Genomic DNA, 26130 nt, shown 5'->3' on the forward strand with positions numbered 1-26130 from the left:
AATTTGAATTTGAAATTCAATTTTTATATAAATTAATCTTATATATACTATCACTATTAGTTATATGACACATGTGCAAAATTGGAATTTGAAACTCAAAGTTTGCTTATATATCATCCATCCAACTATAATAGTGTATACATTGATAGTGTATATAAAATTTACTCTTTTTATACATGTGTTATGAATTTAACGATAATAGTATATATAGTGTCAGTGCATAAGATTTATTCAATAGTTTTAGCATCTGCAATTCTTTTCCAAGAAATAACTCAATTTGTCTTCAATTATTGATTTATTTCCATATGCACATGTATAGAAGAATAGATTCTGTTCAAGATGCATGGTAGGGGGAAACCATTTAGGCTTGGTCTTGTGCAAAAAGTTCTTGAAAGGTAAATGGAACTTCCAAAAAGCTGGATTTCCTTCTTCCACTAAAAGGAACCCTTCATCCCAAGTTCCGCGACCGGTTTGCTACTCATCAGAGATGTAGGAATCAACGATGACTCTTTCATACTCGTTCGACTCGACCTGAGTCGACTCAGAGATTCAAAAAAATCGCCCGCAACCATCTGAGTCAACCCGCTTCAACTTGGATCCAAGGATGCAACAAACTTTCCGGTATTCTAAAACCCAAGAAGAGGCAACGATCATCAGAAAATAACATGTCAAAAACATTGAAAATCCATGGACAGTAATCAAGAAAAATACAATAACAGAGATATAAGGAAAAAAAATAAAAAGCATGAGATGGGTAAATAAGGAAACCAGGGAGAGGAAAGCGGCGAGGAAAAAGAAACCAAGAAAGTTTGGACTTGAGAAAAAGGAATTGGGTTCTGGCTATGGCAATCAACCCAGAATTAAAATAGACGGGATTCTAACAAGATTGTAATATTAAAATAAAAGTTATAATGAAGACTTACTTGTATATAGCATAATATTGTTGAAGATATCTCGAAACTTGATAAAACTTCTAAAGAGATTCTTGTTTAAAGAAATTTTTACAAAAGAGAGGTTTTGAGGGTTCTAACAGTACTAGCATCACACACACCCCTTTACAATACATAAGCATGTATTTATGGTAGGCTAGTGTAATTATATTTTAAATTTCATTTACATTTCATGTTTATGTCGACATTATTTGAATATATATTTTATCTTCATGTTGACACTTCTTTCAAAATCTTGAATTTGCTGTCAACTATATGTTACATTTTATTATGACCACAACTTTTGAATTATTGTTGCATCTTTTATATCTAATTTGGATCTTGTGCACATGGGCCACCAAATGGATCTTACATCATAATAGATTCTGAAGATTTTGCAATCTCCTTTAACTCCTCTTGTTTGCTTTTGAGATGGTCCATATACTGCTTGAGTATGTCTGGATCTTCTATAATTTTTGCAAATAAAAAGTAATGAGTCGATCTTGATAATCCATCTTCTTTAATTTTTTTCATCTCTTTCCTTCTTCTTTTGAATCTCCTTGGATATTGAATGTATTTGCCATTGGAGTTTTTGTCCCGTTTGAAGAAATCTTTTTACATTTTCTTGCAAACAATAGTCCATGGTAAAGTCTGTCCACCATTTGATTTTGTATTGTCTAATCAATGACATTGGGAATGGTTTTGGAAGTTGCTGTATAATCTTGTAACTCCATCAAAAAATCCATAGAACTTTGAACTCAAAATGGAATAATATTGGCTTTGTATATTCTTCTCCTGGTGCTTTTCTTTGATATAATTGGAATTCCATTTTTGCTTTAGGGGGAAAACTCTTGAGTTGCGGACCAAAATAATTCCACCAATGGTAAAATTAAATTGAAAATTCTCGATCACAATTGGTATGAAATGTAAAGAACCATGAATGATTGAAGAGACGAAAGAGAAAGGCTCTACACCAGGCCATTCTGTAATCCTGGTATTTGTAGCCATCTAAAATGTGTCTGATTGAAAAGGTTTTCTTTGAATAGAGAGATACCCATTCATCTAGTCAGCACACCTTTTTAATTACACATTTGGAATGAGAAATTTTATTTGGATCTTTTTTGTCTGGAACTGAAGAAATTTCGACGGAATTTGTGTCCAATAAAATCAATTCATAAGATTTGATAGTCTTCGATACACCATTGGCATCCTTCTGGAAATATTCTATTAGTAAGGGCTAATAAGAACTATAGGGTGGAGGTTCTTTGAATTTGGTGAGAGTAATCTGTTGTGTAATTGGTTTAGTGAAGTAAGAGTTTGAATTTTCTGGGATTTTTTCTTCGGTGTTTTTCTTAGAGGATGAAGGTGGCGTTTGAGTGGTTTGAGCATATGATAATGGATGAAAGTCTGAAAGGACTTGAAATGTATTTGAAGTAGAGATCTGAGTGGTTTTCATCTCATAATCTTTGACTAACAAAACTTTTGAAAAGTTTCCTTTGCTCATTTTTCTACAGGATGTCAACAGATAATGTTATGCATCTCTCGTAATTCTTGTTTTATCCATTTCTTGTAACGGGAAGCCTTTTTTCTGCGTTGAATAAGGAAATGATGCATTATCTGAAACCTTTGAATATTCCTTCTTTTCAAAAAACATTTCTCTAGAATGGTAGTAATTGCTCTGAAGGATTTAAGAGATATCTAATCATATTTGAAAATGTGTTATGATTGGATTCTCTGACTCTCTCCATTTGGCTTTATAATATAACTAGTTTTGTACCTGTTTGTTGAACGGGAATCGTAGAAAAAAAAAAAAACTATTTAGTCAATTTTATAAAAATGTCGATATAAAATACAAATTTAATGTATAATCTATTATAACTTGTTTTAAGTATATTACTATGTGCGCATTGTAATATAAAGTATTCTTATAATATAAATTTGAACATCTAATTCAATGAATAATAATTCAAAAATGGAAAAAAAAACATTCAACAATACCATAACATTCAAAAATTTGACAATAAATAAAAAGTGCAGTAAATAGTATCAAATAATATTCTACTCTTCAGAAACTTGTTTTTGTTTTTCTTATGTTTGAACATTCTTCTCAATTTGTCCGTGCAACTCAGCATTTATTGATTTTTCATTATCACTGCATGATAGCAAAGCAGGATAACTAAGTATAAAAAAATAAATGATTTATCGCATTCAAGGTTATATATAACAATATGTAAAGATTATAATTTAAGAAAATAAAATAGTATATTAAATCTACCTTCTCATGCAAATCTTTTTATGAGGATTCCCTTTCTCTGTGGTTTTTGTTGAACCCTCTGATGAATGATTCATATGAAGTGTATTGAAATGCTGTTGATTAGAATCATCTGTTATACTAATTGGGATCTGAGAAGAAGATGCTTTAGGTTGGTATTTGTTGTCGGTTCTGCCAATCTGATAATGATTTATCAAAATTAAAGGTAAAAATATTATGTGAGATATAGTATGTGAAACATAAGAGAAATTTATTGCACATTACCTGTGAAAGCATGAAATGCGTTTCCCTCCCGAAATCACAGTGGAACCATCTAGTCACTATAAATCTATTACTACCTTGTTCCATATTGTAATTGTTCAACTTGATTTGGAATACAAAAGGTTTCCACGTGATCTTATTTATAATTGATGATACGATTTCATTGCTAAATCCTTCCTGGAAATGAAATGCGTAATAGATTTTTTTTGTTAGAATATTCAACGGCTGAGATAAGTGTCGGATTGTCTACTATTATTAAAAATATTTTAAAAAATTAGATATAAGTTTACCTTGTTAAATTCTTCAAGAACAAAAGAAAATTTGTGTTCTATTATTCTTTCAGTCTTTTGATCAAATATAACAAACCAAACACTACTGGTTGCATCACTTGCTAAGACTTTTAACATATACCTGTATAAATACACATATTCTAAAAGTTATGTTTATGTAGATATTGTAGCAATTAAAATGATAAAAAGGTTAACACCTACGACATACCTCAATTTAGGATACTCCACATTTTGATTGCAAGCATTACACAGTATAGGATACTCCATATTTTTCTTACAATACAGGGCCTTGGATGTCGACTACTGACAGCATTGATAGTGGTAGCTAATATTCTGAATGTAGATAGAATTTGCTTTTAAACTTCTTGATTATGGGAGCAAGGAATTGATGTATTCTGCAAAGCACTTTCATGGCGCTATTTATGAAGCATAGACTATAAGTGTATATAGCCAATAGTTGCCGGAAGTTCATGTTGTTTAAGTGATCAGGTTCCTGACCTCTCTTCTATTTAAACTATGTTGATAAGACATAAGGCTGGATATTTTTTAAAAAATCATATGAAACCATTCTCAAGTGGATGAATATTCTCAAGTGGATTAATTAAGTAAACGGCCAGAGTCTTTTAATTAACTAATGAATTTGCAGATATATCTAATAGAGATATTTATGTCTATTGTATTTATATCGCATTACTTTCCAGTGCCTTTTGTTTTTGGTTGTTTTTCCTAAAGGTAAATTAACAAACATCTTAGCATATGATCACAAAAATCAATTAACAAACATGTTAGCAAGAATCTTACAAAAATAACGATGAAAGTACTTGTTTAAATCCTATGTCTTCATACAAAACAAACAGAAAATAAAACAAAAAAAAAAACAAAATTCAAGATATGTTACTAAACTCTTACAATTGAAGATCAACATGCCTTTATAAAAAATATATATATTGAAAGAAGATGTACCTGACAATCAAGAGGAGTGGAAACCCAAAATCAATACTTTAATGTGCCAACCGCTTGCACTGAAAATACCTAACCATGAATTTGATGTTTGAAATCAATATATTAGAGGCTATATGTAGTGTAGGCATAAGAAATAAGAATTGATAAGGATATAAAGAAATATTAATAAGAACATTAAAAGTAGGTTTATCTTGATTTAAGTTGTTTAAAGTACATAACTTTGGGTAGGAAATAAAAATCCTATAATATTAAGAATTCTTATAGGAAATATAACCACAATCGTCCAAATAACTTTTTTTTTTTGAAGAAAAGATGATTTATTAATTGAAATTAGTTACTTTTCTACTTCTTGTAGTGATAACAATTCTTATTTATTTTGGTTCCTTATGTAGTACACAAATTATTGGCATGAATTTGGAGATATATCTAATAGAGATATTTATGTCTCTTTTATTTATATCGCATTACTTTCCAGTTCCTTTTTTGGGTAGGAAATAAGAATCATATAATATTAAGAATTCTTATAGGAAATAAGAATTGATATAAATCCAAACAAAAAAGGAGCAAGCCACGTAGGAAACTACTTGACGTCTCGTTAAGCCACGTAGGAAAGAGAAAACATGAAAGGATAAGAATGAGAATACGACTTTATTATATATATATATATATATGATGGATCATTTTCCGATTTTGATAAAGGATTTCTTTTTTGCGCATTGGCTCAGGAATAATATTGTCTTCTGATATACTTTATAGAATCATTTTGTTTATCCATGACTCTGTAGAAATTCTCCAGTTAAAAAATTAGGTAGAGAGTTATCTTCTCCTTTATAAATTCTATTTCGAAATAAAAAACTGATTATATACCTTGCCATTGAACAAATATTTGTTTTGAAACTATATTTTCCACATCTTTTTGTAAACTTCTTTTGCTGATTTACAATCAATTCTCAGAAGGAACTTTTTATTATATAAATCATCTTGAAATTTTGAAATGCAAAGAAACTATAGACAAAATTTCCTTTTTAACAGTGGAGTAAATCTTTTGAGGACCATACTATGTTCCTGAATGATATCTAACTAGTTGCTCTGATAGATTTTCTAATTTTTGCTTTAGTATTCCTCCATATTCTAATTTAGATGCGCCTGTTTCTACTATCATAAATGTATGAGGGTAAGGAATACCTAGCCATGGTAATGACTTAAGTTTTTCTTTAAGATAATTAATAATTTTAGTTTGTTCATCCGTTCAAGTTGATGGATTCGTTTTGAGTCTCCTCAATAATATTGAAGGGTTTTTTTTTTTTTTTTAATTTGTAAAGAAATCTGCTATATAATCAAACATTCTAGAAATCTTTGTAATTGATAATTTCTTGTTCATCTCTTTGTAATTGATAATCTTTGTAATTGATAATTTCTCGAGTTTTCTGGACTTGACAGCAGATCCTAATCATGCTACCACCAATTTAATTCATAACATGCTGGAAAATTGCCCATTCAACTACTTTTTCGCTCCACTTAGCTACAATTTACATCAATCACCAAATATAAGTAGAATCTACCTAATAATGCAATATTTGGCAAATATCAAAGGAAAATATTCACAAATTTAATGGCAATTATGCATCCTATCATCCACTTTTTGCTTGATCGAGTTTCTATAATGTACTCTTGATTCAAGAACAGTATCTTTTGGCCTGCATAAAACTACCCGTTTGGCAAATGGATTTTTTTAAATATTTATTTAAAATTTTATTGTAACTTACAATAGAAGTTATAGGAAAAAATTTTAAAATGGAAAACTTTTTTTTCTTTTCTTTCCTCTCTTCTTCTTCTCCCTTTCCCCTCCCCCTCCCCCTCTCCCGCCACCTCTTCCTCCCAGCCGGAACAAGCAGCAGCAGAAACCTTTTTTTTTTTTTTTGCATTTTTATCTCTCTCTCTCTCCTCCCCTTCCCTCCCCTGTCACCCTCCCTCTCCTTCTCTGCCCAATCTGGTCCCGCGACTAGATTGGCCAGAGGGGGAGAGGGAGAGGGGGGGAAGAGAGGTGGTGGGGGAGAGGGGAAGGGAGGGAAGAAGGAGAGAGAGAGAGGAGGAGAAGGAGAGGGAGAAGAGAAAGGAACAAAAAAAAAAAGAGTTGGGCGGCACGGGCTCCGGTGCCATTAGAGGAGGTGGTGGTGGGTTGAGATGGAAGAAGAAAGGAGAAAAGGAAATTTTTTTTTTGTGTTTTGGGTGTTTTGAAGTGTACAATTTATAAATTTTGAAGAGTTTTTTGATTTTACTAAAATTAAAGTTGTTAAAAAATTTGTAGAAAACAAACTTGGTCAAAAACCCTTTTGGCAAACAAGCCCTATACTCGATCCAGACTTGACCCCTTATAGCCCTGACATCCCGATCCATACTTGACCCCTTATGGCCCTCAAATCCATGCTTGGTAGGAATTTTTTATTTGATATTTTATTAAGTTGTGTATACTTGTATTAATGCCAAAAGTTTCGGTAGGTATTGATCCTAAGGGCATCCACAGTGGATTACACTCTATTATTACACTCTTTAGAGTCTAATACAGTATAATCCACATGCTACATTAGCAATCTACTATCTCGTCTTTTTATTATATTCTCATTCACATTGAATTACACTCCACATGGTATAATAGTATGGGTCCATAATCAAATCAAATATTTATTTTAATAATGCACAACTCATATCCCGTAAATAAATAAAGTAATTTTTTAAAAAATAATTTCATTATTCTTAAAAAATAAATTATTAACTTTCATTAAATTTTTTACCTTTTTTATTTTTTTATTTTCTAAAAAATAATATTATTAATTTCTGAGTTTGAACAATATATCTTTTTCTATCTCTCAAAAAAATAATATATTGTTATTTTCTGAAAAATAATTATGTAATTATTAAACAAATATGTGATACGTCAAATGTGAAAATATCATAATAATCCATACTTAATTAATAATTCTTTATATAATTAATTGATCTCCATAACATAATATTACATAATTTAAATCAAATAAAATACAAATAATAACATAATGAATACTAGTTTTCATTGTTATTGCCTTCGAACCGTTCACAAAATAATGAAAATTTAGAAAATTGTACAAAGAGATTGAGGAAAATGAGTGAGGGAGTAAGAGAAATAATAGAGTAGGATAATGGATATGAAAAAAAAAAGGTGTCTTGTGTGTTTATAAAGAAAGAGCAAAAAATGACCGTTGAAAAAAAAATTAAACGTAAACTTGCATCATGAAATTATAGCTGTTGTCCACGTTTAACCAAATTTATTTGTTGCAAAAAAAGGATCTGCTATCTCCTCTTTTACAATAGCATTTACACGTATCATTCTTATAATGCGTGTAATGTTCATTATATTGTGGCCGTGTAATGAGTTTGTGAAATGGGAGGTATATACCTCCCATGAACGCCGCTCAAGTAGAGCTGTTAATCGAGCCGAGTATTTGGCTGCCGAGCTCGACTCGAGCTTAATTCGAGCCGAGTTCGACTCGAGCTCGTTAGGCAAATGAGCTTTAAAATGTGTTCGAACTCGACTCGTCAAATATACATGTGGCTCGAGTTCGAGCTCGAGCTCGTGCAAATTAATCTCAATAAAAATCTATAATTTTCAATTTTTATACTTTTGACTTCTAAAATGACAAATATACCCTTTATTAACGAGCTCTAATGAGCTACTTGGATATCAAACGAGCCGACTAAACGAGTACATTTCTAGCTCGAGCTCGGCTCGTTTACCGCAACTAACGAGTCGAGCTCGAGCCTTATCAAGTCGAGCTCTAACGAATTTTCGAGCTACTCGTGAAGTTTAACAGCTCTACGCTCAAGTTGCTCTAATGAGTTTGGTATAATAGTGTTTAACTAATTTTTAGTAAGGAATGTTTACTCACCCATATCTCATATTTTTTAATAAAAATAAATCAAGTTACAAAATACTAGAAGAATTAATAAATTAAAGAAAATTTAGAAGAAAAAGAAGTAGAAAAAGAAAAAAAAGAGTAAAAACTAATGCCTAAAATTTCGTTACCAAACACTCTATGGTTTTCAACAAAAACCCATTATCATTAAACAGTTAATGACAGCGATAGTCATTGATGAACTTCTACCAAACGGCTCCTAAGATCTCATCCAAAAACACAAAAAAAGGTTAAAAAATCTAGAAATGTTAATAACGAGAAAAAACTTGAAGAGTTTTGGTGAATATGAAAACTAACTATTGGCAACAAACCGTAGAAGATCAGAGAGAAGTAATCGAAAAAGCTAAGAAGACGGCAGCTTAAACATTATTTAAATCTTTTTCTTCAAGAACTCCTGTATGTGGAACAAAATCAGCATTCAGCACCAACCAGAAGATGCCTTTACCCACAACAATTATCATATTACAGACCACGCGCTGTAAGGTTGTATAAAGAGCATGTTTCAGTGCAGCGTACCATTTAAAAGATGGCAGAAATTCATCTATCCTGTACTAGTGGTAAAAACATCTCTAAAATTAACTTTTAGAATGGTGCACAAGACCAAGACGCTAGGGATTTATGGAATAAACAACAAGATCACACAATGCCATATGCAGCATGTAGTAATCTAAAGCTAACCGTTGTTGCACAACAGATTCTGGAAGTGTTTCATACCAAGCATTTTTAACGCAAAAATATATACAAAGCTCTGTAATACAATTTGTTTACGTCGATCCTAATCTTACTGAAGAAGCGAATAGGAAATCTACTTGCCACGAGCGTACATTCAGAGCTAATCAAATGTCCTTGCAGACCAACTAAATCCATTATCCTAACCTCAAATAACAGGAATCCTATAAAAGCAACCTAGTGGTGAATGCTAAAACATACAGAGTTTCAAACTGCAGCATGATACCCTTCAATTGTATGCTTCATTTCGTCTAACTGTGCAATGACATGTTCCAGTTTCTTGCAACAGATCTCGTTAGATATTCTTGGAACGTAGTCACACTTCTCAAAAGGACGATACTCACAGGCACTTTTGATTTCTTCTCGCAGTGTCACTTGGATGTCCTGTTTAGAAAGATGAGATGCAAAATGCCATCTACTCAGCCCACGATTGCAGTTACTATCATAACATATGAAGCCTATACCAATGCTATTGAGCAGGGACAAGTGGATAAAATGCCCAATTACCAAGATAACAAAGGATCCACACATCTTAATAATGGATATGCAGAACTACAATCTTTTTTTTTTTACAGGGCTTATAAGAACAATTTTACTTTTTCTTCAATATGCCAGAGGTATTATTTGTCAAACCCTACATCTTCTTGCTTGTAATTTTGTCTTTCCAAATGACAACACAAACAAAAGAAGATATGAAGCAACAGAACAAAATGTCATGTTTCTTCTGGTTGCAGAGAAATGCAGGAATTGTTAACAATCTGAATCTCAAACAAGAAGATTTCCATCCTTTTAACCAGCATTTCCAAAACAAATCCCAAAGAAACAACAAAAGCTAACAATATGACAAAAAGCATAGCCTTTCCTTGGACAACAAAACCATGTGCAATTGACTTATTGCAATAAATTGCAATGACTTGATCACTTACAAAAACAAAAAATTGTAATTCCATCCTCATGGTTTGGTCATTAGAGCGAAATAAAACTCCAGAAAACAAAGATGCAAACATAGATATACCTTCCAGAGTGTTACCCTTGAACCCATGGTATAATTTGCATGTGGTAGTCTAGTCCCCACATGAACTCTGAACTCTTGGTTACATAAATTTCAGAAATATATTCCACTCTAATTCAAAAATTTCGAACCATTTTTTTCTTTTCGCTTTGTTGACAGGGAAAGAAACTGATTCAGTTCTAACTCAAGTATTTCAGCACTCTGTGGCCATAAATTGAAACTACCACCATTACCTTCTAAGATGACGTAGGTGTTTACGACAAGCTAAAACCTTTCACAGAACCCCAAAGCAACCCTACTTGTAACTTTTAGACCTTACCAGCTTAAGGAAAAAAGCATACTGCTGGTAATAACTAATAAGAATTACCACATTCCCTTGCCACCACGACTAGTCAACCACAATAGCATTTGACCATCTCTACAGGGACTTGGGATTAATGCTTCACAATATTGACACAGTAATTAGATTCGCAAAGCAAGCAAATCGTACTACAAGGTACTTCTACATTGTCAAAGATACTGCTTTGTTTTGCTTTTATGACAAACAGCACACATTTTATAGATGAAAATCTTTATGCAATTGGATGAAAAGTTCTCAGTTCACTCTGTTTGGAAGTTAACTCTTCCCCTTCATATAAACATCCTAAAGATATCCCCTTCTCACAAATCATGTGTACATACAAGCCTATTTCGTGACAGCAATATGCGCATATCGTATTGAAATTGATCAGGAAGAAGATCATGACCTTGATCAATTGCATAAATTCACTGCAGTGACTATTAACAAGCTCCTTTCTTGGACTGCTAGGGTTTGCCAGTTCGTCCATTACGCTGCCAGCTAACTCCAATACCCTAACTATTCTCTGTGAAGCCAAAAATCAACAACATAGCCATAGAAATGTTAAAAGATTAGGTGTTTGAGGAATAAATTCTCTAATTTATTGATTACCTTTTCAACATTTTGAAGCCGTTGCAATGATGTGTTTTGGCTCTGTGGATCCATGGCGTACGTCGTCTGCATCAAATCCACTCGACTAGTCGAAGTAAGACGTTAATGGAGTTAGGATTCAAGAAAGACAATGATTTTACAAAATTTAAAGTGCAAGCAATTAGGTTTCTTTAAACCCATCAACTTCTGATCGAGCAAACCTTATGTAGGTACAAGGACATAAAATGAGTCACTTATTGAGCAAATGGCAAAATATGTCACTCAACCTTTTAAGATTGCACCATTTGATCATTAAACTGTTTTTTAAGCCAAAATGGTTACCAAACTCATAAAATTGTATCTTTTTTGGTCATTTCGGGTGTTAAGATAGCCAAAAATGCATTCACACGAGTAGTATGCTTAGATTTTTAAGGGCAAAAATATCTCACAAACTTAGGCACACACTGAAAAAAGACATAGGACCCTTTTAATTTCCAAACTTTAGTAATTTTTTCCAGATTATGATAATAATTTTTAACAGTGCTTAGAAATTTTAGTCAATATTTGGAGAGAATTAGTAAAGCCTATGACCTTCCATTGCCATTTTTTAACCTGTGTTAGTGGAACAGAAATTTTGAAATGAAGTTAATGCCAAGCCAGATTTGAAGCTGAAGTTCGAACGGAGAATCGTTATACTTTTGCTGCTTAACAGCAAATGGAAAGTGTAAGGAACACCAATTACTTCCATAAAAGCAGAAAATTTTGGAAGAAGTAAAACATGAAACCAAAAAATACCATCTCATTCGAATGCTCAAAACAATTTTTTCTCACCAATCAGCTTGATTGCAGTAATCTTCAGGTCAATGCTTTCAGATTTAGCTTGAAATTCATGAAGGTGCATCTGTCTGCACAGATTAAGGCTCCAGTACCCAACGGGAAGGGGCAGAACACAGAAGGGCGGAGGAGTCTCGGATCCTTAATTCAGTCACTTCAATTCTATCCTTTCACAAATACAAGAATCCAATCATGAATACCCGACGGAATACAATAAATATATAAGCACGAACAACCAAGTTAGGAGGATCAATTAGTCTAGTAGCCAATATACCAGAACCGTTTTTAACAGATAACTGAGTAGTCTATGATTAATGAATATGGGCCGGATAAAGCTCACTCATTTTTTGTTGGTTGAACATTGGTTCAAATAGTCCAGATGTCATGTGGAACGGACAGCGGATATATAAACAGCTTCGAATTGTATAGCCTACTTTTTTATTTTGGACATATTATTTACACTTTGTTTTCGGCTAATAAACAGATTTTAATTTTGACAAATAGCAACATCTATACATCCAAACATTTATTTTCAAACTACCAATCTTCGTCTCTGGTTCAGGTGAAAAAATGAAAGAGTTTGATATTCTTGGGCAAGTATTTGTCTTTATAGCCAGATAATGAACATCCAAACAGACCCACAAAGAAGATGAAAAGAGGCAAGAAGCCATGGAAGTCGGAAAATATTGGGCACCAATTTTCTCTTAGATATCAAGCACAATGTTCTAAATATAGCAGAGACAAAGATTGCTAGTCGAATATTGTTGCTATTGTCTTTTTTCAGTTCACATTCACCATATGGGCTTCCTTCTGGGGGATTCCAGAGGCTAGTTCACAATATGAGATGTGGATTTTGTAGAAATCCAAAAATAGATGTTCGGAAAACTTGGAAAAATCATATCTTAAACTGGAGATCTGAGACGGCCACCTTAGATTTGACTAAAATTAGAGATTTTGTTACCCAAGAATAAAGAATTTTAACACTAAATGCTTGAAATGAGCCCAAATTCATGGTAGAAAAATAACCCACTTAATAGCAGTATATTACCATTATACCTGAAATTTCTAACCCTAATCTTGTAAATAAATTCTCAACAAAGAAACTAAAGCAAGAAATGGAAAAATTGAGCAAGAAAAGCAAATAATTTTCAAATATCAAAGATAGCCTAACCGTTTGGCTGCCATTACAATCTCCTCTTCCTCTGGTTTCAAATACCCCAATTACCATTAAGCCTTATGAAAATTATTGCGATCTCTTCACACCTTGATGTACGCATCTGAGAGTTAATGTTAGAGAGAGAGGGAGGGTGCAGTAAGGGAGCGAAGAACGGACATGAGGCCAGTATAGAATAGAGAACCGACATTAGGTCAGTGATGGAGTAGAGAACGAACATGAAGTTTTCTCTTGAAATTCCCATAACAATTTACCAAAATTCAACCCAAAAAAGAAAATAAGGGCATTTTTTACCTAACAACAATCTTCACTAAACCTTCTAACTTATCTACTTTCTTAATTAAACCCCCAATCACCATTTCCTAATTCCCTCCCAACCCGGCACCACTTAACCCACTATTTTCCTCACTTGCAACCACTCACCGTCACATCTGCACCATAATCACCTCTTACCTCTCTTCCACTCCGACCACCACAGCCAATTAAGCCTTCACTTCGCCCCGCACCCAACCCCAAAACCGTACCCACACTCGAACCCCTCAAAATTTGTACCCACAACTAAAATAAGGATGACCTGATTTTACCCATAACTCAAACACCATCCAAAAACATTGGGCAGAAATTTTTGACAAAAAAAAATTAGTGCAAATAGAAGGGAAAAAAAAAGGAGAGACATGACAGACCTACGCTTTGCGAAGAGTTGGTAGAGAACACCTTTTGTTTAGCGTCGCAAAAAGGACATGATCGATCAAAAGTAAAAGGAGGAGATGCTTTTTATGTTAATCGTTTGTATTGATGTTGAGAGTGTGAACTAAGAGAGTGAGAGACGACGGGAGAGAGGCTTTTCTATATGGTTCAAAAAGATTTTCTATGGAATCGTCGGGATTCAACTAACCAAATGGTTGCGCAACACTCCACATTTTTCAACATAAGTAGATAAAGAGCCAAAGAGCTCTGATGACCTGGATGGTTTTCGTCGTCCTCTCATGTGCCAAGCATGTGAATCACCAGCCTTTTTTTTTCCGCGCAATGCGCCAGACGTCTGCAGATACTTCCTCTCTAGGGTTTTCGTAAATTTCCTCCGCTGCCGCCGCTTTCTCTTTTCTCCCCTTCTCTCCTTCGCCTCACCTTTGTCCTCATTCTCAGAAGCTAAATCCATCCCAACACCAACAGATTACTCACGCGGTGCTGCGGTTCCTGACGACGTCATTTTGTGTTGTTCGCCTTTCAACTTCAATTTCTTTTTTTTTTTTCAACAAATCAACTTCAATTTCTCAATGTGTTATCTTTCGCTTGTTTCTTTTCGTCCGGCACGGTTTAGCTTCGTTGTCTTCTTCCATGACGTTCGCCACTGTTTTACCGTCTTGCGCGTGACTCTTCTAACTCTAACCCTAGGTCTAGGCCTGTCAACGGGTCGGGTCTAGACCCGGATCCGGACCGGATCCGTGAAATTTTTGCGGGTATGGGTAGAGATTTAATTCCGTTTCCCGGATCCGGATCCGGATCCGTTTTGTCAAACAAAAAAATGGGTCGGATACGGAATATAGTATTCCGACCCGTTTTAGACCCGGATCCGGATATAAATGAATTAATAATTTAAAAAATATATATTTATCAATATAATTTGATTAGGGTGATGTATTTTAATAAAGTTAATTTGATTTCTTTTCTTATTTGATTTTTTCTTTGCATTAGTTAGAAATTAGTTTACAAATATATTTTTTTCTCATTTTTATTAGAAATTATAAATTTTGGTAAATTTGTTCGGGTAGACCCGGATCCGGATCCGGGACCCGCCGGATCCGGATCCGGAATATAGAATAAAAGACCCGTCGGGTAAACGGGTCGGATCCGGATCCGGCATAGTAATTCGGGTCCGGGTCCGGAATAATGAATTCCGGCCCGGACCCGGCCCGTTGACAGCCCTACCTAGGTCAGACTAAAACGCCGCCTCTCTTCCCTTCCCTTTCTTCTTCTCGTCTCTTTCCTCAACCTTTCTCTCCGGTCCTTCCTCTCTCTCTCTCTCAATCTTGACCTCTTTATTTTCTCCTCTGACTTTCTCCACCACACTATCTACCTCTCCTCTAGGAGCTCCTTCTACCCCCAACATCACAAGTCCCCCTTCTCCCACCTCCCTGGGATTTCCTTCAACCTCCCTGCGCTTCAAGTTCATCGTCGTCGGATCCCCTCCCAGCCTTTGGGAGGACTTTCGATCCCATCACAAGATCCTCGCAGTCATCAGCATTTTTTACTGCTCTTCCTCCCTCGATCTCTATTCTCTCGCCCTTCAATTTTATTTTTAAATTTTTTGCTCCTCGTTTTTTTTCAGCGTGAATATCAATATTAGGCAGTATTTCGGTGTTTTTGACTTTTTGATTATTTTCCTGTTTCCCAGTCTACATGCGAAGATGCCTTTGCTTTTTTGTGATGTTTTGCTTTGATTTTCCAAAATATCTTGAAATTCTAGGGCTTAAGAGATGGTCATTTAGTGGTTTTTTTTTGTATCTTGACTGGTTGTATTCTTTTTATTTTTCAGGGGATTTTTCTTCAACAGCTTCAACAACAGGGTGCAACACCATCTGGGACGAACGACCCTATGATGGTGGTGTCTGCTCTCGCGGGCTGATGCAATATCTATACCATCAGCGTCAAAGACCTGCAGTGAGTATAAATGTGGTTTTCTTGCAAAAATACTTCGTGATCCTCTGTACTACCTGGCTTCCCTATCCTTCAAGATTCATGGATAATGTAACTAGAATGTATGTTTTGAGGAATAAAGAATGTACGAGTTTCATAAGAGTCTGGTCTAATTAGTTTTTTGGCTTGGATTGGTATTCTATAAGAGCTTTATTTTGCAGGATAATAGCATTGCTTATTGGAGGAAGTTCGTTTCAGAATATTACTCTCCCCGTGCTAAAAAGAGGTGGTGTTTGTCTCTATATGACAATGTTGGGCACCATACGTTATGGGTATTTCCCCAGGTAGCCATGGTACTTAGTTTATCTGTGTAACTTGCTTTTTTCAAAACTATTCTGTGACTTGAGTTGTGTGTGAAAAAGATTATTGCAAATTCGTTTGTTCAAATTCCTTGTCAAAATATGCAGGTTGATTAGTAATGTTATGGTGTGCTTTTATATCTAGATTGCGGTATCCTTGTGGATCTCTTGGAACATATAATTTTGTAAAGTTTAAGTGGAAAGCACCCTTTCCCAATTGGAGTATGTAAATCATGATTATTTGGGGATGTGAATTTTGTTCCTCATAATTGGTATTTGTTATTAAGATCCTGCCGATTGCTCTCCTCTTTGAGGAAAAAGTTAAAACCAAAATGGAATAGTCAAAAAGCTACCTGTGGCATCCCTGATTATTATGCTAATTGTTTCCATTTCTTTCTATTTGTCAGGATGCATGGCAATGTGATATTTGTGGTTCAAAATCTGGAAGAGGTTTTGGTAAGTTCGGCAGGGAATCCCTTAGATATATCATTGACATTCCATCCTTGGTATGCCTTTATATTTTCTTATTTTGGTTAAAAACTGCCCACCTCCTCTCATTTGGCCATTTAGGGGATAAAAAGGAATTGTCTAGAATACAATTCTGGGGTTTCAATATGTTAATTGATACCACTACCTCGAGAATGTGAGCCTTCCCCTGAATTTTCTTGAAAAGGAAAGAAAATAAAAAGCCATTCTTTTTTCCCTTTAATTTCCTAAGGTTTTTTTCCTTAATTTGAACTAGGACCTACTTATTTTTATAAATTTGTATGGACCATCTGATCATTTTCATTTATTTCCCTTTATTTACTATTGGTATTGTTATAAATTGAGTGCTTAAACTTTACTATTGCAAGTTTGACTGTAACAATCCTAATAGCTATATTAGCAGCAACAGTAATCCCAGAAAGAAAGATAGATTATTTCAAGTAATGCCACCATCGAGCAACAGTTACTTTTTTCCCCTTTTTTCCCAAATCATTGGTTTTATGTGTTAAATTTATTTTTTATTTATAAAGTTTAAATTGCCAAATTATCTTGAGGATGTTTTTTGTAATTATGAATTTGTCTATAATACTGGAAGCTGGTAATGTGTTATTTCACTTTTTTTTTTGTTAGAAAAATATGAAAGTGATCTATTTGGAAAAGTTGGTATAGATTCTAATGAGGCCTTTGTGAAACTATGGTGGAACCTGTTTCCTTTTTTGTAAATTTTTAACGCTTACGGTAAGTGTTAGGGTAATTGGTATAATAGATATGATTTGAAAGCTATATATTTGTTAATGAATATTGATAAGATGAAACTTTTGAAGCAAGTTTAAGGGATAATCCTGAATCCTGTGAAATATTTTTCTGTCTTCCTGTAATCTTGTGTAATTTTTTAATTAAGAAACTAATGTTTTTGCAGGTTGAATGCTTAACTGGGTTTGAAGGTTTTTCTAAGAGTCTTTGTTGTAACTATTTGGGTTGATTTTCTGAGTTCTAATGTTTGGATTTTTGGTTGGTGCCAGTGATACTTGGGAATGCATTTCATGAGAAAGAATCACCTAGATTTAGGTTTGTCTCTTTATGTATTTCTTCTCTGTTTGAACAATCTATTCCAATTCTTCCTTATCCAGTTAGCTTCTTGTTTTATTTTTAATACTTGTGTTGCCTTTCTTTCTGTTGTAGATATGAAGCGATTGTACAGTTGTAAATCACCCTTTTGCCCTACAAACACTTATTTGATGGCTCCAAACAGATTCAAGCACCACACTTAAGTTCAGACAGCCTAGAGGCAATATTAGTTTCTCCACGAATGGCTTTGCCATCATGTACCTTTATATTCTTTTTTACAGCATAAAAAATCCTAAACTTTAAAATGAATATGGTTATGCATGCATGTAGTCTTCTATTCCATGCTTCTACTTTATCTAGAATACCTTGAACATTATTTAACCTTCCTTCTGTTTATTTTTGTTATAGATCTTCCTCTGCTAGCATGCTTGTTTTCTTTATTTCACCAATTTGGAGATGAGAAAATTTGGGAAAGATGCTCTTACTTCTGTGTGGTTTGCTTACTTCTTTTTCCTGAGATTTTAGTAGCTTGGCTTTTCTAAAATACATTTGAAATTAATGTAGTGACTGTAAGTCTTATAGGGGAGATCTTTCTTTGTTTCTCTTCCTGCAATAACTATTCAAATGTTTTAAGCATTGTTCTCCTTTGGCTGATATTTTTCCTTTTGTTTGTTTGAACTTATGGTTTTTTATAAATTGTGAAGCATAATTTCTAATATTTTTGGTTTTGTTTCTCTATATTTTGAAGTTGTGGTTGGTTTGTCGAAGGGAAGTTGCGCATACCTAAGGGCGAGGGCAACACCATTGTTGGCTTTGAACAAGTGCTGATGGAGATTGCTCACATTCATGAGAAGATTAATCGCTTTACTTAGGTGGTAGTTTTGCTCTACCTTATGTTTTCATGAAAATCGCAATTAAGAACTTAAAAAGTGTTTGAGGTTGTTGGCTGCAACATATTGGTCTTGTCATTTTCCTCTTTTTAATCGGTACAGTTGATATCAGAATTGAATGATGCATTCTAACTTGTGGGACTGATGAATCTACAGAGGATGAAAGTTTTGCAAATTAGCTCTGTTATCTTACATTTTGGAGTTTAATCCAGAGTTAAACAATGTTACATTAGGTTTTTAGACAGCAGAATTTAGACAGCAGAATCTATATTCATTATGAGGCTTGATATTTGATTTGATTTATGCATGTGGCTATGCTAATTATGTCCCATTTGCTAAGGTATTAAACATCTATTGTTAATTTCAAAAGTTTTTTCATGTACTAATTCAGAACAATTGTTCTTGATGTTTCTTGTTACTGAAAAGATATAAAACTTTTGTGAATTTAGATATTGTACTTTTACTTCTGCACGAGTTCAATTTTTTGCATATCTTTTAACTAGAAAGTAAAGAAAATTTAACCTGTATACTGCAGTCATGTGGCATAAATAGGCACCCTTAGTATCGTTTTTGTTTAGTTTTTGAGCATTAGGATGCTGGTCTCATCATTCTATGTGGCAGGTTGGGGACAGTGGATCTGCATTTTAGGGGTTTGGTTATAGAGATATGAGGTTCTACGTACTGATAATGTTGAGTTTTGAAAAATGCAGATAAAAGTACTTTTAGGCAGTATTGGTAAATGCATCAAGTCAGAAATGCAGGACCATTGAGAACATCTTTTAATTGACCATGGCACCACCAAGATCAAGTTGATAGAGTTGACGACTTATTGCCTTTACTTAAGTTTCACTTTTGACTCTAAATTCCAGTCAATTAAGGTCATGAATTTTGTATCTAAGAGGTCTAATGGGTTAGTAGCATTCTTCACTATCAGTGCTTTGAGCATTTGCTTGCAATTAGTGATAAAGTGCTCCGGATAATAGTATTGAAAGATTGGAAGACAGCATTATTGTTGCATATTTGTCTTCTTATTGATTATTATTGAATTTATGCTAAGTTTTGTGCTAATTTTTGACCATGTACAAGAGATTTCTGTCCCTTGCTTGCTCACTGATAGGAGAGCTTTTGATATGGCTAGCCATCCAGACTATGGAGTCTCCGGTTGTGGTTGCTTTGGAGAATTTAGAGACTTTGGTTGGGGTTGCTTTGCAGACATGCCAGTGTCACGGTTTTTTCAATTGGAAAAGAAAATATAGATGGTTTTAGAAAAGAATAGCACAAACAAGTATAATATTTGGATGATGGCCGGGATAAATATATTTTCAAATGGCAAATCCTTTTGTTTGATCCTGATTTAAGAAAACTATATGCTCGTGACAAAAGTTGCTCTAGGGATTAGGTTTTTATTCTCAAAACATACTATTTCATTATACTTTTGGTTTATAATGTTTGTATCAAATTCACAATGCTTTGCTACAGTGACTTGCATGAAGAACAAATATGTATATACTATAGATAAAGATGTACAGACATAGAAACATTGACGAGTGCTTTTATAATTTATGTTTAATTGGGCATGTAATGTTCAGTTGCTGGCGCGCATCTTGTGTATAAACTTCTTCCTGTATCTATATTTCAACAAGTTATAATTTGCATATCCTTGCATTCAACTTGAACAGTTTAGCCTTCAGGTCATTTCAGGCTCCTGCTGGTGCCATTGACTCTTGTGCTGACCATCTTTGTGTTTGGCATGTTTATCTTATTCTGCAAAACAAGACCACAATAGAGGTTTGCATTGGTGGTGATAGTAATTTTTTTTCATCTATCTGGCATCTGATCAAGTCTGATGACCACTTCCTACCTTTTTTACCGTACAGTACCATTAAGGTGTGAGAGCTACGTGGCTTGCTGAAAAAGGAGGTTATCTATATTCACATCCATATGATCTTGATGCTTATGAGAATATGATATCAGTAAGTTGTTTCTCTCTTCTCTTGTTCTTAGTAGCAAATCAGAGAGCCTAGAGTAGGCACTTCATTTGGCTGATCAAATTAGGCTTTTTGTGCATAGAAGTTTACTAACTAATACTGTAGATATCATGGTACAACATGCTCTCCGAGATATGGTCTTAGCTTTCTAGGCATTTATACGTGATTTACTTGACTTTCAGGTTTTAGGACCAAATATCTTTTGCTGGGTATATCCCACCTCAGAGCAGATTGGTTCTGACCTTCGTTTCCACGCGGGAGTTGATAAGTTAGCAGGGATATCATTTTAGACGTATGTAGAGCTTGGAGTTTCAATGATTTTGTACTGCTGGTAGTATTGGAGGAAAGGCAGCAGGTCCTATATCATTCATTGATGATAATCAAATTCTGGTGCACGCGTGCTTTCTTTTTGGAAATACAACCATTAAAAAAAAGTTTGTCTTGTGGAGCTCCTCCATACACTCCACGTTGTTGCAGAAGTAGTCAATGTTGACTAGACTTCTGAAGCAGTCAGATGTAAAATAGGACCCTCCTTCTTATAACTCTTTTTTTTAAAAAAAAGTACAGTCCCCATACAATCATGTACAAATGACAGAGTTCCAGGCTAACTCACAGCAACTTCAAGTAGAAGAGATAGGCCAAAAATTGTAACTTAAAGATGTTGTAATGTTGTGACTCTCAGGAAGTGTATGAACCATTTAAATATTAATAAATATTAATTAAAAAGTATTAGCTTTAAATCCTAGCAGTACCTCTCTATAAATATTAAACGAGTAATAAATATTAATTAAAAAAGTATTAGCTTTAAATCCTAGCAGTACCTCTCTATAAATGTAAATAAATATTCGTACTATTTTTGTGAAATGATTTTGCCGTTTACTTATTCATGTATATTTATGCTTAGCTGTGTACACAAATTATTAACCAACAAACATTTTTGTTCCATGAATTCACATGCTTAAGGGGGCATATTTTATATTTATCCCAACGCACAACGCGCGTTTTATGCCTCCTAGTTATTTATTCAATTTGAGTGAAATTTTGGCTCACTAATTTCCCTTTGTTTGGTGTTATCGTTTGGAAAAAAAAAAATTCCCTTTGTTTGGAAGCAAAATAAAATTTTCAATCTAAGTGTTTTAGTTTTAATTTTAGTTGTTTCTAATTTTTTTTGTCAAAAATTTGTTTCTAATAATTTGATCAATGGCATGGTTTTAGTTATAATATTCCTTGCAAATTGCTTTTTGTGCCCTTTCTTTATACCAAGTCACCAATTTGTGACCTTTGAAATGTCTGAACATTTTTACTCGACGATTCTCCTTAAGTGAGAGCTTATCTCTCTAAATGAGAGCCACTCTTCTTGGTGTGGGAGGGAAAAATCCAAGGACACACTTTTTCAAATTTCAAGCATGAGTTCAACCACCATCTTTCGAGCCAATTTTCAAACTCTTCAAACATTCAAAAATTCATAGATATTTTCCAAATTCCCAATTCCAGATCCAACCAGCACTCACTTAACTGTATCTGTTGATAAATACTTTGAATAGCTAGTATACTTTGTGTGGAAGCATTTATTAGCCAATTGTCATGAATCCTACCTTCAAACAGCAAATTTCTTAGCTCAAAACACCGACCTCAACCTAGTTACAGCTTTGTGTTTATGAGCTCCTTTCTAGTATTCTCATTTTTTGACTTTTTTTTTCTTCATTTCCATTTGGTTCTCTTTCATCTTCTGATATCTTGTCTTTGATCTCTCTTGTAAGTAGTAAGTACTCACTGAAAATCTGTTTGGTTTACCCTCTCATCTACAGGTTAAACCAAGGTATCAAGTCCATTGTGGAATTGTACGGAGAACTCATAGTAAGTTCACAATGGCTGAAGAAATAATAGTAGCTTCGCAAAGATTCGATCAGTCAGAGAGTAAAAAGGAAGGAGAAGATCTAAGTGTGGATGTCATTGAACAAGGGATTGATGAGTGCAGACTAAGTTTGATTGACAAGATAATAGGGAAGAAGGTGGCAAACTTTATAGGAGTAAAGAACTTTACTTCACATGTGTGGATATATCCAAGGCACCTAAGGTAACAGAGCTAAGAGCAAATCTGTATCAATTTTATTTTGAAAATGAACAGATTAAGAGAAAGCTCTCTTTGGGAGCCCATGGATCATGGATAACCAGATTCTGGTATTGAGAAGTTGGGAAGCAAGAATGGAAAATAACCCAACAGCTTTTAATATGGTATCTTTGTGGATACAAGTTTGGAACCTATCAATTCACTGGTTATGCAAAGCGGTGGGTTACAAGTTGGGTGAAGTTTTCAACTCGGTGAAAGAAGTTATAATCCTAGTGGGAGAAGGAAAGAAAGGAAGACATATGAAGATTTTTGCAGAGCTAGATGTCTCCAAACCTTTAGCCAGGGGAACAAAAGTTAAATTGAACGGAACATGACATTGGGATGAGTTTAAATATGAGAAGTGCCCAGACTTTTGTTATAGATACGGAAGAATTGGTAATGGGGACAAAATGTGCAAGGATGATAGTGTGGGTGAAAGTAACGAAAGAGATGAGCAATTTGGAGCATCGATGAAGGCTGGAAATATTATGGCATCACCACTACGATCTATAAGTGGGCTCCAGCACAACAATAACAGTAGGGGGGACAGGAAAATGGAGGATGGAAAAGTCACCAGACCCCTTAATGAACATTCAAACTAGGAAAGTACATATAAGAAATTGGGATCTACAAACCTCTCTGATGATATAAATGGTAGGGGGAGAGATAAGAAGGAAAGGAACCAACAAGAGGAACCATCAAAAGAATGTGAAAGACTAACAATCTAGAAAATGGAGGTGGTGTGAGGACCCGAAATTTTCTTATTTTATATTATTCTACTGGCTTAATTAAGTATTTATTCACCCATTTTCTCTCAATAATTTATTTCAAATCTTTTAGACCCAATTATATGGAACTATGACTTACTTATATTTTTAAAATGACTCGTTTCAAAAATTTAATTTTTGAAAGCTCGTTAAGTGATATTAGTGAATTCGCATTTGGAAACAATAATCGATTCGAGAATACAATAAACTTGAAAAATTGGAGACTTGTACATTAGTCTTGAAATAGGTATTTTTATGTTTAAGTGTTCGATTATTAGTTAGTGAAGCTATCGTTATAAGAATTTCTTGGAGATTTCGCTTTATCGCGCAAAAATCGGAAGTACGCGTTTTACGCGCGCGATTAAATTGAGGGAGTTAAGACCATTATTTTTAGACCATTAAGAGTGAATAATAATAGTATGAATATAAGTGCATTAGTAGTTTAGTGCTCAAGTGAAACAAACCTGAGAGGATTCGAGCACAAAACGCGCGGGGAGAGAGTTGACTTTTGCTTAATTTTGGGCCACACATTAAAGCCACTCAAGGAAGCCTCACTTTTGATCAAACACACTCTCTCTCTCCTCACTAAGACAGCCGGCCATCAAGCTTGAAAAACAACTCAAGAGTTCTTCAAATTCCTTCATCAAATCTTCATCAAACTTTTTCCAATTCACCTCAAATTTCACCTACACTTAGTTAATCACTTGGTGATCATCTTAAGCTACAAAAGGGGGCTGCTTTCCATGGTTCTTGGGCTTCATTGGACCGAAAATTCTGTCTTAGTTCATCTAAGAAGGTAAACCACGATCAACCCTTCAAATCTTGCTTTATGGAAGTAGTAGTGCACATATAAGCTCATGCATGCATGTGAGTAGTTTATTTATGTTGGAAAAATTGTTGTGTGGGCTCTATGAACTCCCACTTTAGTTAGATGGACTGATTTTATGAATGATGATGCTATTAATGTTGGTTTAGTGCTTAATTTAGTGGAATAATGTTGTGTTGTTGGTGGAAACTCAAAGGGGAGTGAAGGTGAAAATTTTCCATTTCTGCCCCTGTGTTGTCCGTGACCTTTAGAGTGATTTTTCATGGTTCTAATGACTTGGTTATGATGTATGTATGTTGCGTGGGTTGTGTAGAAAGTTTCATAAAAAAATAACGTGATTTGGTTGGCCAAAGAATGTGTTTTCGGAAATCAGCAAAACTGGAAATTTTTCCCGTAACTGCTCTGGCAGTGTTCTTGTTTTCACTATAAATTTTTACCCCGATGTCAAAATCGAGTGCCATTTGTGGTACTAGAAACTAGACATTCCTAGCTTTCTAACGGTATAAAATGCACATTCTGATTCCATCTGAGCAGTCCGTACCAATCATTTAAACATGACTGTCTTGTTTCACGTCTACACTGAGAGCTCTGTTTTGAGCAGCAAATTGATGCTCAAATGTGAGCTAGTTGTGGATAGATTTTGAAAACGATTTCTTTTAAGAAATTGTAAAATTATGAATCTAGTTTTCAATGCCACCAACCATGCTCAATTCCGAGTTGAATTGAGTGATTTATGACCAGAATTCGAAACTGACTTTGTGGGAGAAAACCCTCATGTTGGACAGATTTGTAACCAATTTTGATTTGAGACTTGCTCTTCGAAATTCTTGATTTAAATCACCTACCAAATGTATCTTGGATCCTTATTAGACCTGGTTAGCATAAATAAGGCATGTTTTAAGCATTTTATTGGCCAAAGGTTTGAGAAAAAGAAAACTAGTGGTGCAAGGCAGCTTTGTCTTGGAGATTTAGGAATTTTGATGGTTTTGTTAACCAACTTCCCGAATGAATTTTCAAATGAAATTTGGTAGAGGAGTAGTCCTCATATGGAAGTTGAGCTGTACCAATTTTGGTGTCAATCTAAGACTATTTTGATATACAAATGATGTCCCAAAGTTGCTCTTCGAATCTGAAAAATTTTCCTTTTCTCTTGGCCGAATGGTCAAATCTGATTTGGGAAGTTATATTTCGAAAACCTTGATGTCAAGTACTTCTAAATTACTTATTGGATGTTTATGGAATATTAGTTTTAATATTTGAATTAATTGAAGTTGATTGTGTGGAACAAAAAGGAAAACGAAAGTACAAGGCAGATTTGTCTTGGAAAATTTTGGAACTTCAATGATTTTGTTAACTGACTTCCCGTGTGAATTTTTGTACGAAAATTTATAAAAGAATAGCCCTTATATGATAGTGTAATACTGCTAACCTTGGTGTCATTCCGAGTCCGTTTCGATGTTTAACCAAAGTCCCAATATTCGTGAATTAAATCTGGAATTTGGCCTAACGGTCTCATTTTTTTTCAGCAACTTTGAGCCACCATATCTTGGTGCTCGAAACTCCAATTCTGGTGTCGCTTTTTGCGTTGAAAACTTTGATTATAACTCTAATTGATTTCCAAATTTCAGAGTCTAGCTTGAATTGTATGAATTTTTCC

General features: G+C 34.3%; 2 protein-coding genes and 1 long non-coding RNA gene across 19 annotated transcripts; 1 reads left to right on the top strand and 2 right to left on the bottom strand.

Moving 5' to 3' along the window:
- Window positions 1-276: 276 nt before the first annotated feature.
- On the bottom strand, window positions 277-1169 carry LOC113697374 (uncharacterized). Its single transcript, XR_003449858.2, has 2 exons — window positions 924-1169; window positions 277-626 (listed from the first exon to the last, which is right to left on the bottom strand). It is a non-coding gene; the product is annotated as an uncharacterized lncRNA (long non-coding RNA).
- Window positions 1170-9360: 8191 nt separating this feature from the next.
- LOC113697345 (mediator of RNA polymerase II transcription subunit 11-like) lies at window positions 9361-14606 on the bottom strand. Of its 4 annotated transcripts, XM_027216926.2 has the most exons (6): window positions 14026-14279; window positions 13340-13445; window positions 12166-12330; window positions 11356-11440; window positions 11153-11269; window positions 9361-9778 (listed from the first exon to the last, which is right to left on the bottom strand). In XM_027216926.2, exons 4-6 carry the CDS (start codon window positions 11425-11427, stop codon window positions 9602-9604), a joined length of 366 nt encoding a protein of 121 aa, XP_027072727.1. In that variant the 5' UTR covers window positions 11428-11440; window positions 12166-12330; window positions 13340-13445; window positions 14026-14279; the 3' UTR covers window positions 9361-9601. The 4 variants fall into 4 exon arrangements, with proteins under 4 accessions (XP_027072727.1, XP_027072730.1, XP_027072729.1 ...); XM_027216929.2 differs by lacking the exon at window positions 13340-13445 and having other exon boundaries at window positions 14026-14606; XM_027216928.2 differs by lacking the exon at window positions 13340-13445 and having other exon boundaries at window positions 11356-11421; window positions 14026-14283.
- Window positions 14607-15295: 689 nt separating this feature from the next.
- Window positions 15296-21455, top strand: LOC140004462 (probable transcriptional regulator SLK2). Of its 14 annotated transcripts, none has more exons than XM_072055763.1 (10): window positions 15296-16101; window positions 16201-16323; window positions 16746-16794; window positions 17744-17768; window positions 17847-17892; window positions 18007-18027; window positions 18641-18764; window positions 20462-20570; window positions 20660-20755; window positions 20953-21455. In XM_072055763.1, exons 1-7 carry the CDS (start codon window positions 15743-15745, stop codon window positions 18762-18764), a joined length of 747 nt encoding a protein of 248 aa, XP_071911864.1. In that variant the 5' UTR covers window positions 15296-15742; the 3' UTR covers window positions 20462-20570; window positions 20660-20755; window positions 20953-21455. The 14 variants fall into 14 exon arrangements, with proteins under 14 accessions (XP_071911864.1, XP_071911865.1, XP_071911866.1 ...); XM_072055764.1 differs by having other exon boundaries at window positions 20484-20570; XM_072055762.1 differs by having other exon boundaries at window positions 15297-16101; window positions 20474-20570.
- Window positions 21456-26130: the final 4675 nt, after the last annotated feature.

This window comes from Coffea arabica, chromosome 6e, assembly GCF_036785885.1.
Source record: "Coffea arabica cultivar ET-39 chromosome 6e, Coffea Arabica ET-39 HiFi, whole genome shotgun sequence".
Classification (NCBI taxonomy): domain Eukaryota; kingdom Viridiplantae; phylum Streptophyta; class Magnoliopsida; order Gentianales; family Rubiaceae; genus Coffea; species Coffea arabica.

Bases quoted from the DNA above. Each gene is read 5' to 3' on its own strand.
- LOC140004462 (XM_072055763.1), top strand. From the start codon at position 15,743: ATGCGAAGATGCCTTTGCTTTTTTGTGATGTTTTGCTTTGATTTTCCA. The intron at 16,102-16,200 runs GTATGTTTTGAG...TTTATTTTGCAG, and splicing joins ATGGATAATGTAACTAGAAT to GATAATAGCATTGCTTATTG. The intron at 18,028-18,640 runs GTAAATCACCCT...TATATTTTGAAG, and splicing joins TATGAAGCGATTGTACAGTT to TTGTGGTTGGTTTGTCGAAG.
- LOC113697345 (XM_027216929.2), bottom strand. From the start codon at position 11,427: ATGCAGACGACGTACGCCATGGATCCACAGAGCCAAAACACATCATTG. The intron at 11,270-11,355 runs GTAATCAATAAA...TTGGCTTCACAG, and splicing joins GGCTTCAAAATGTTGAAAAG to AGAATAGTTAGGGTATTGGA. The intron at 9,779-11,152 runs GTCATGATCTTC...CTTTCTAAACAG, and splicing joins AATTTATGCAATTGATCAAG to GACATCCAAGTGACACTGCG.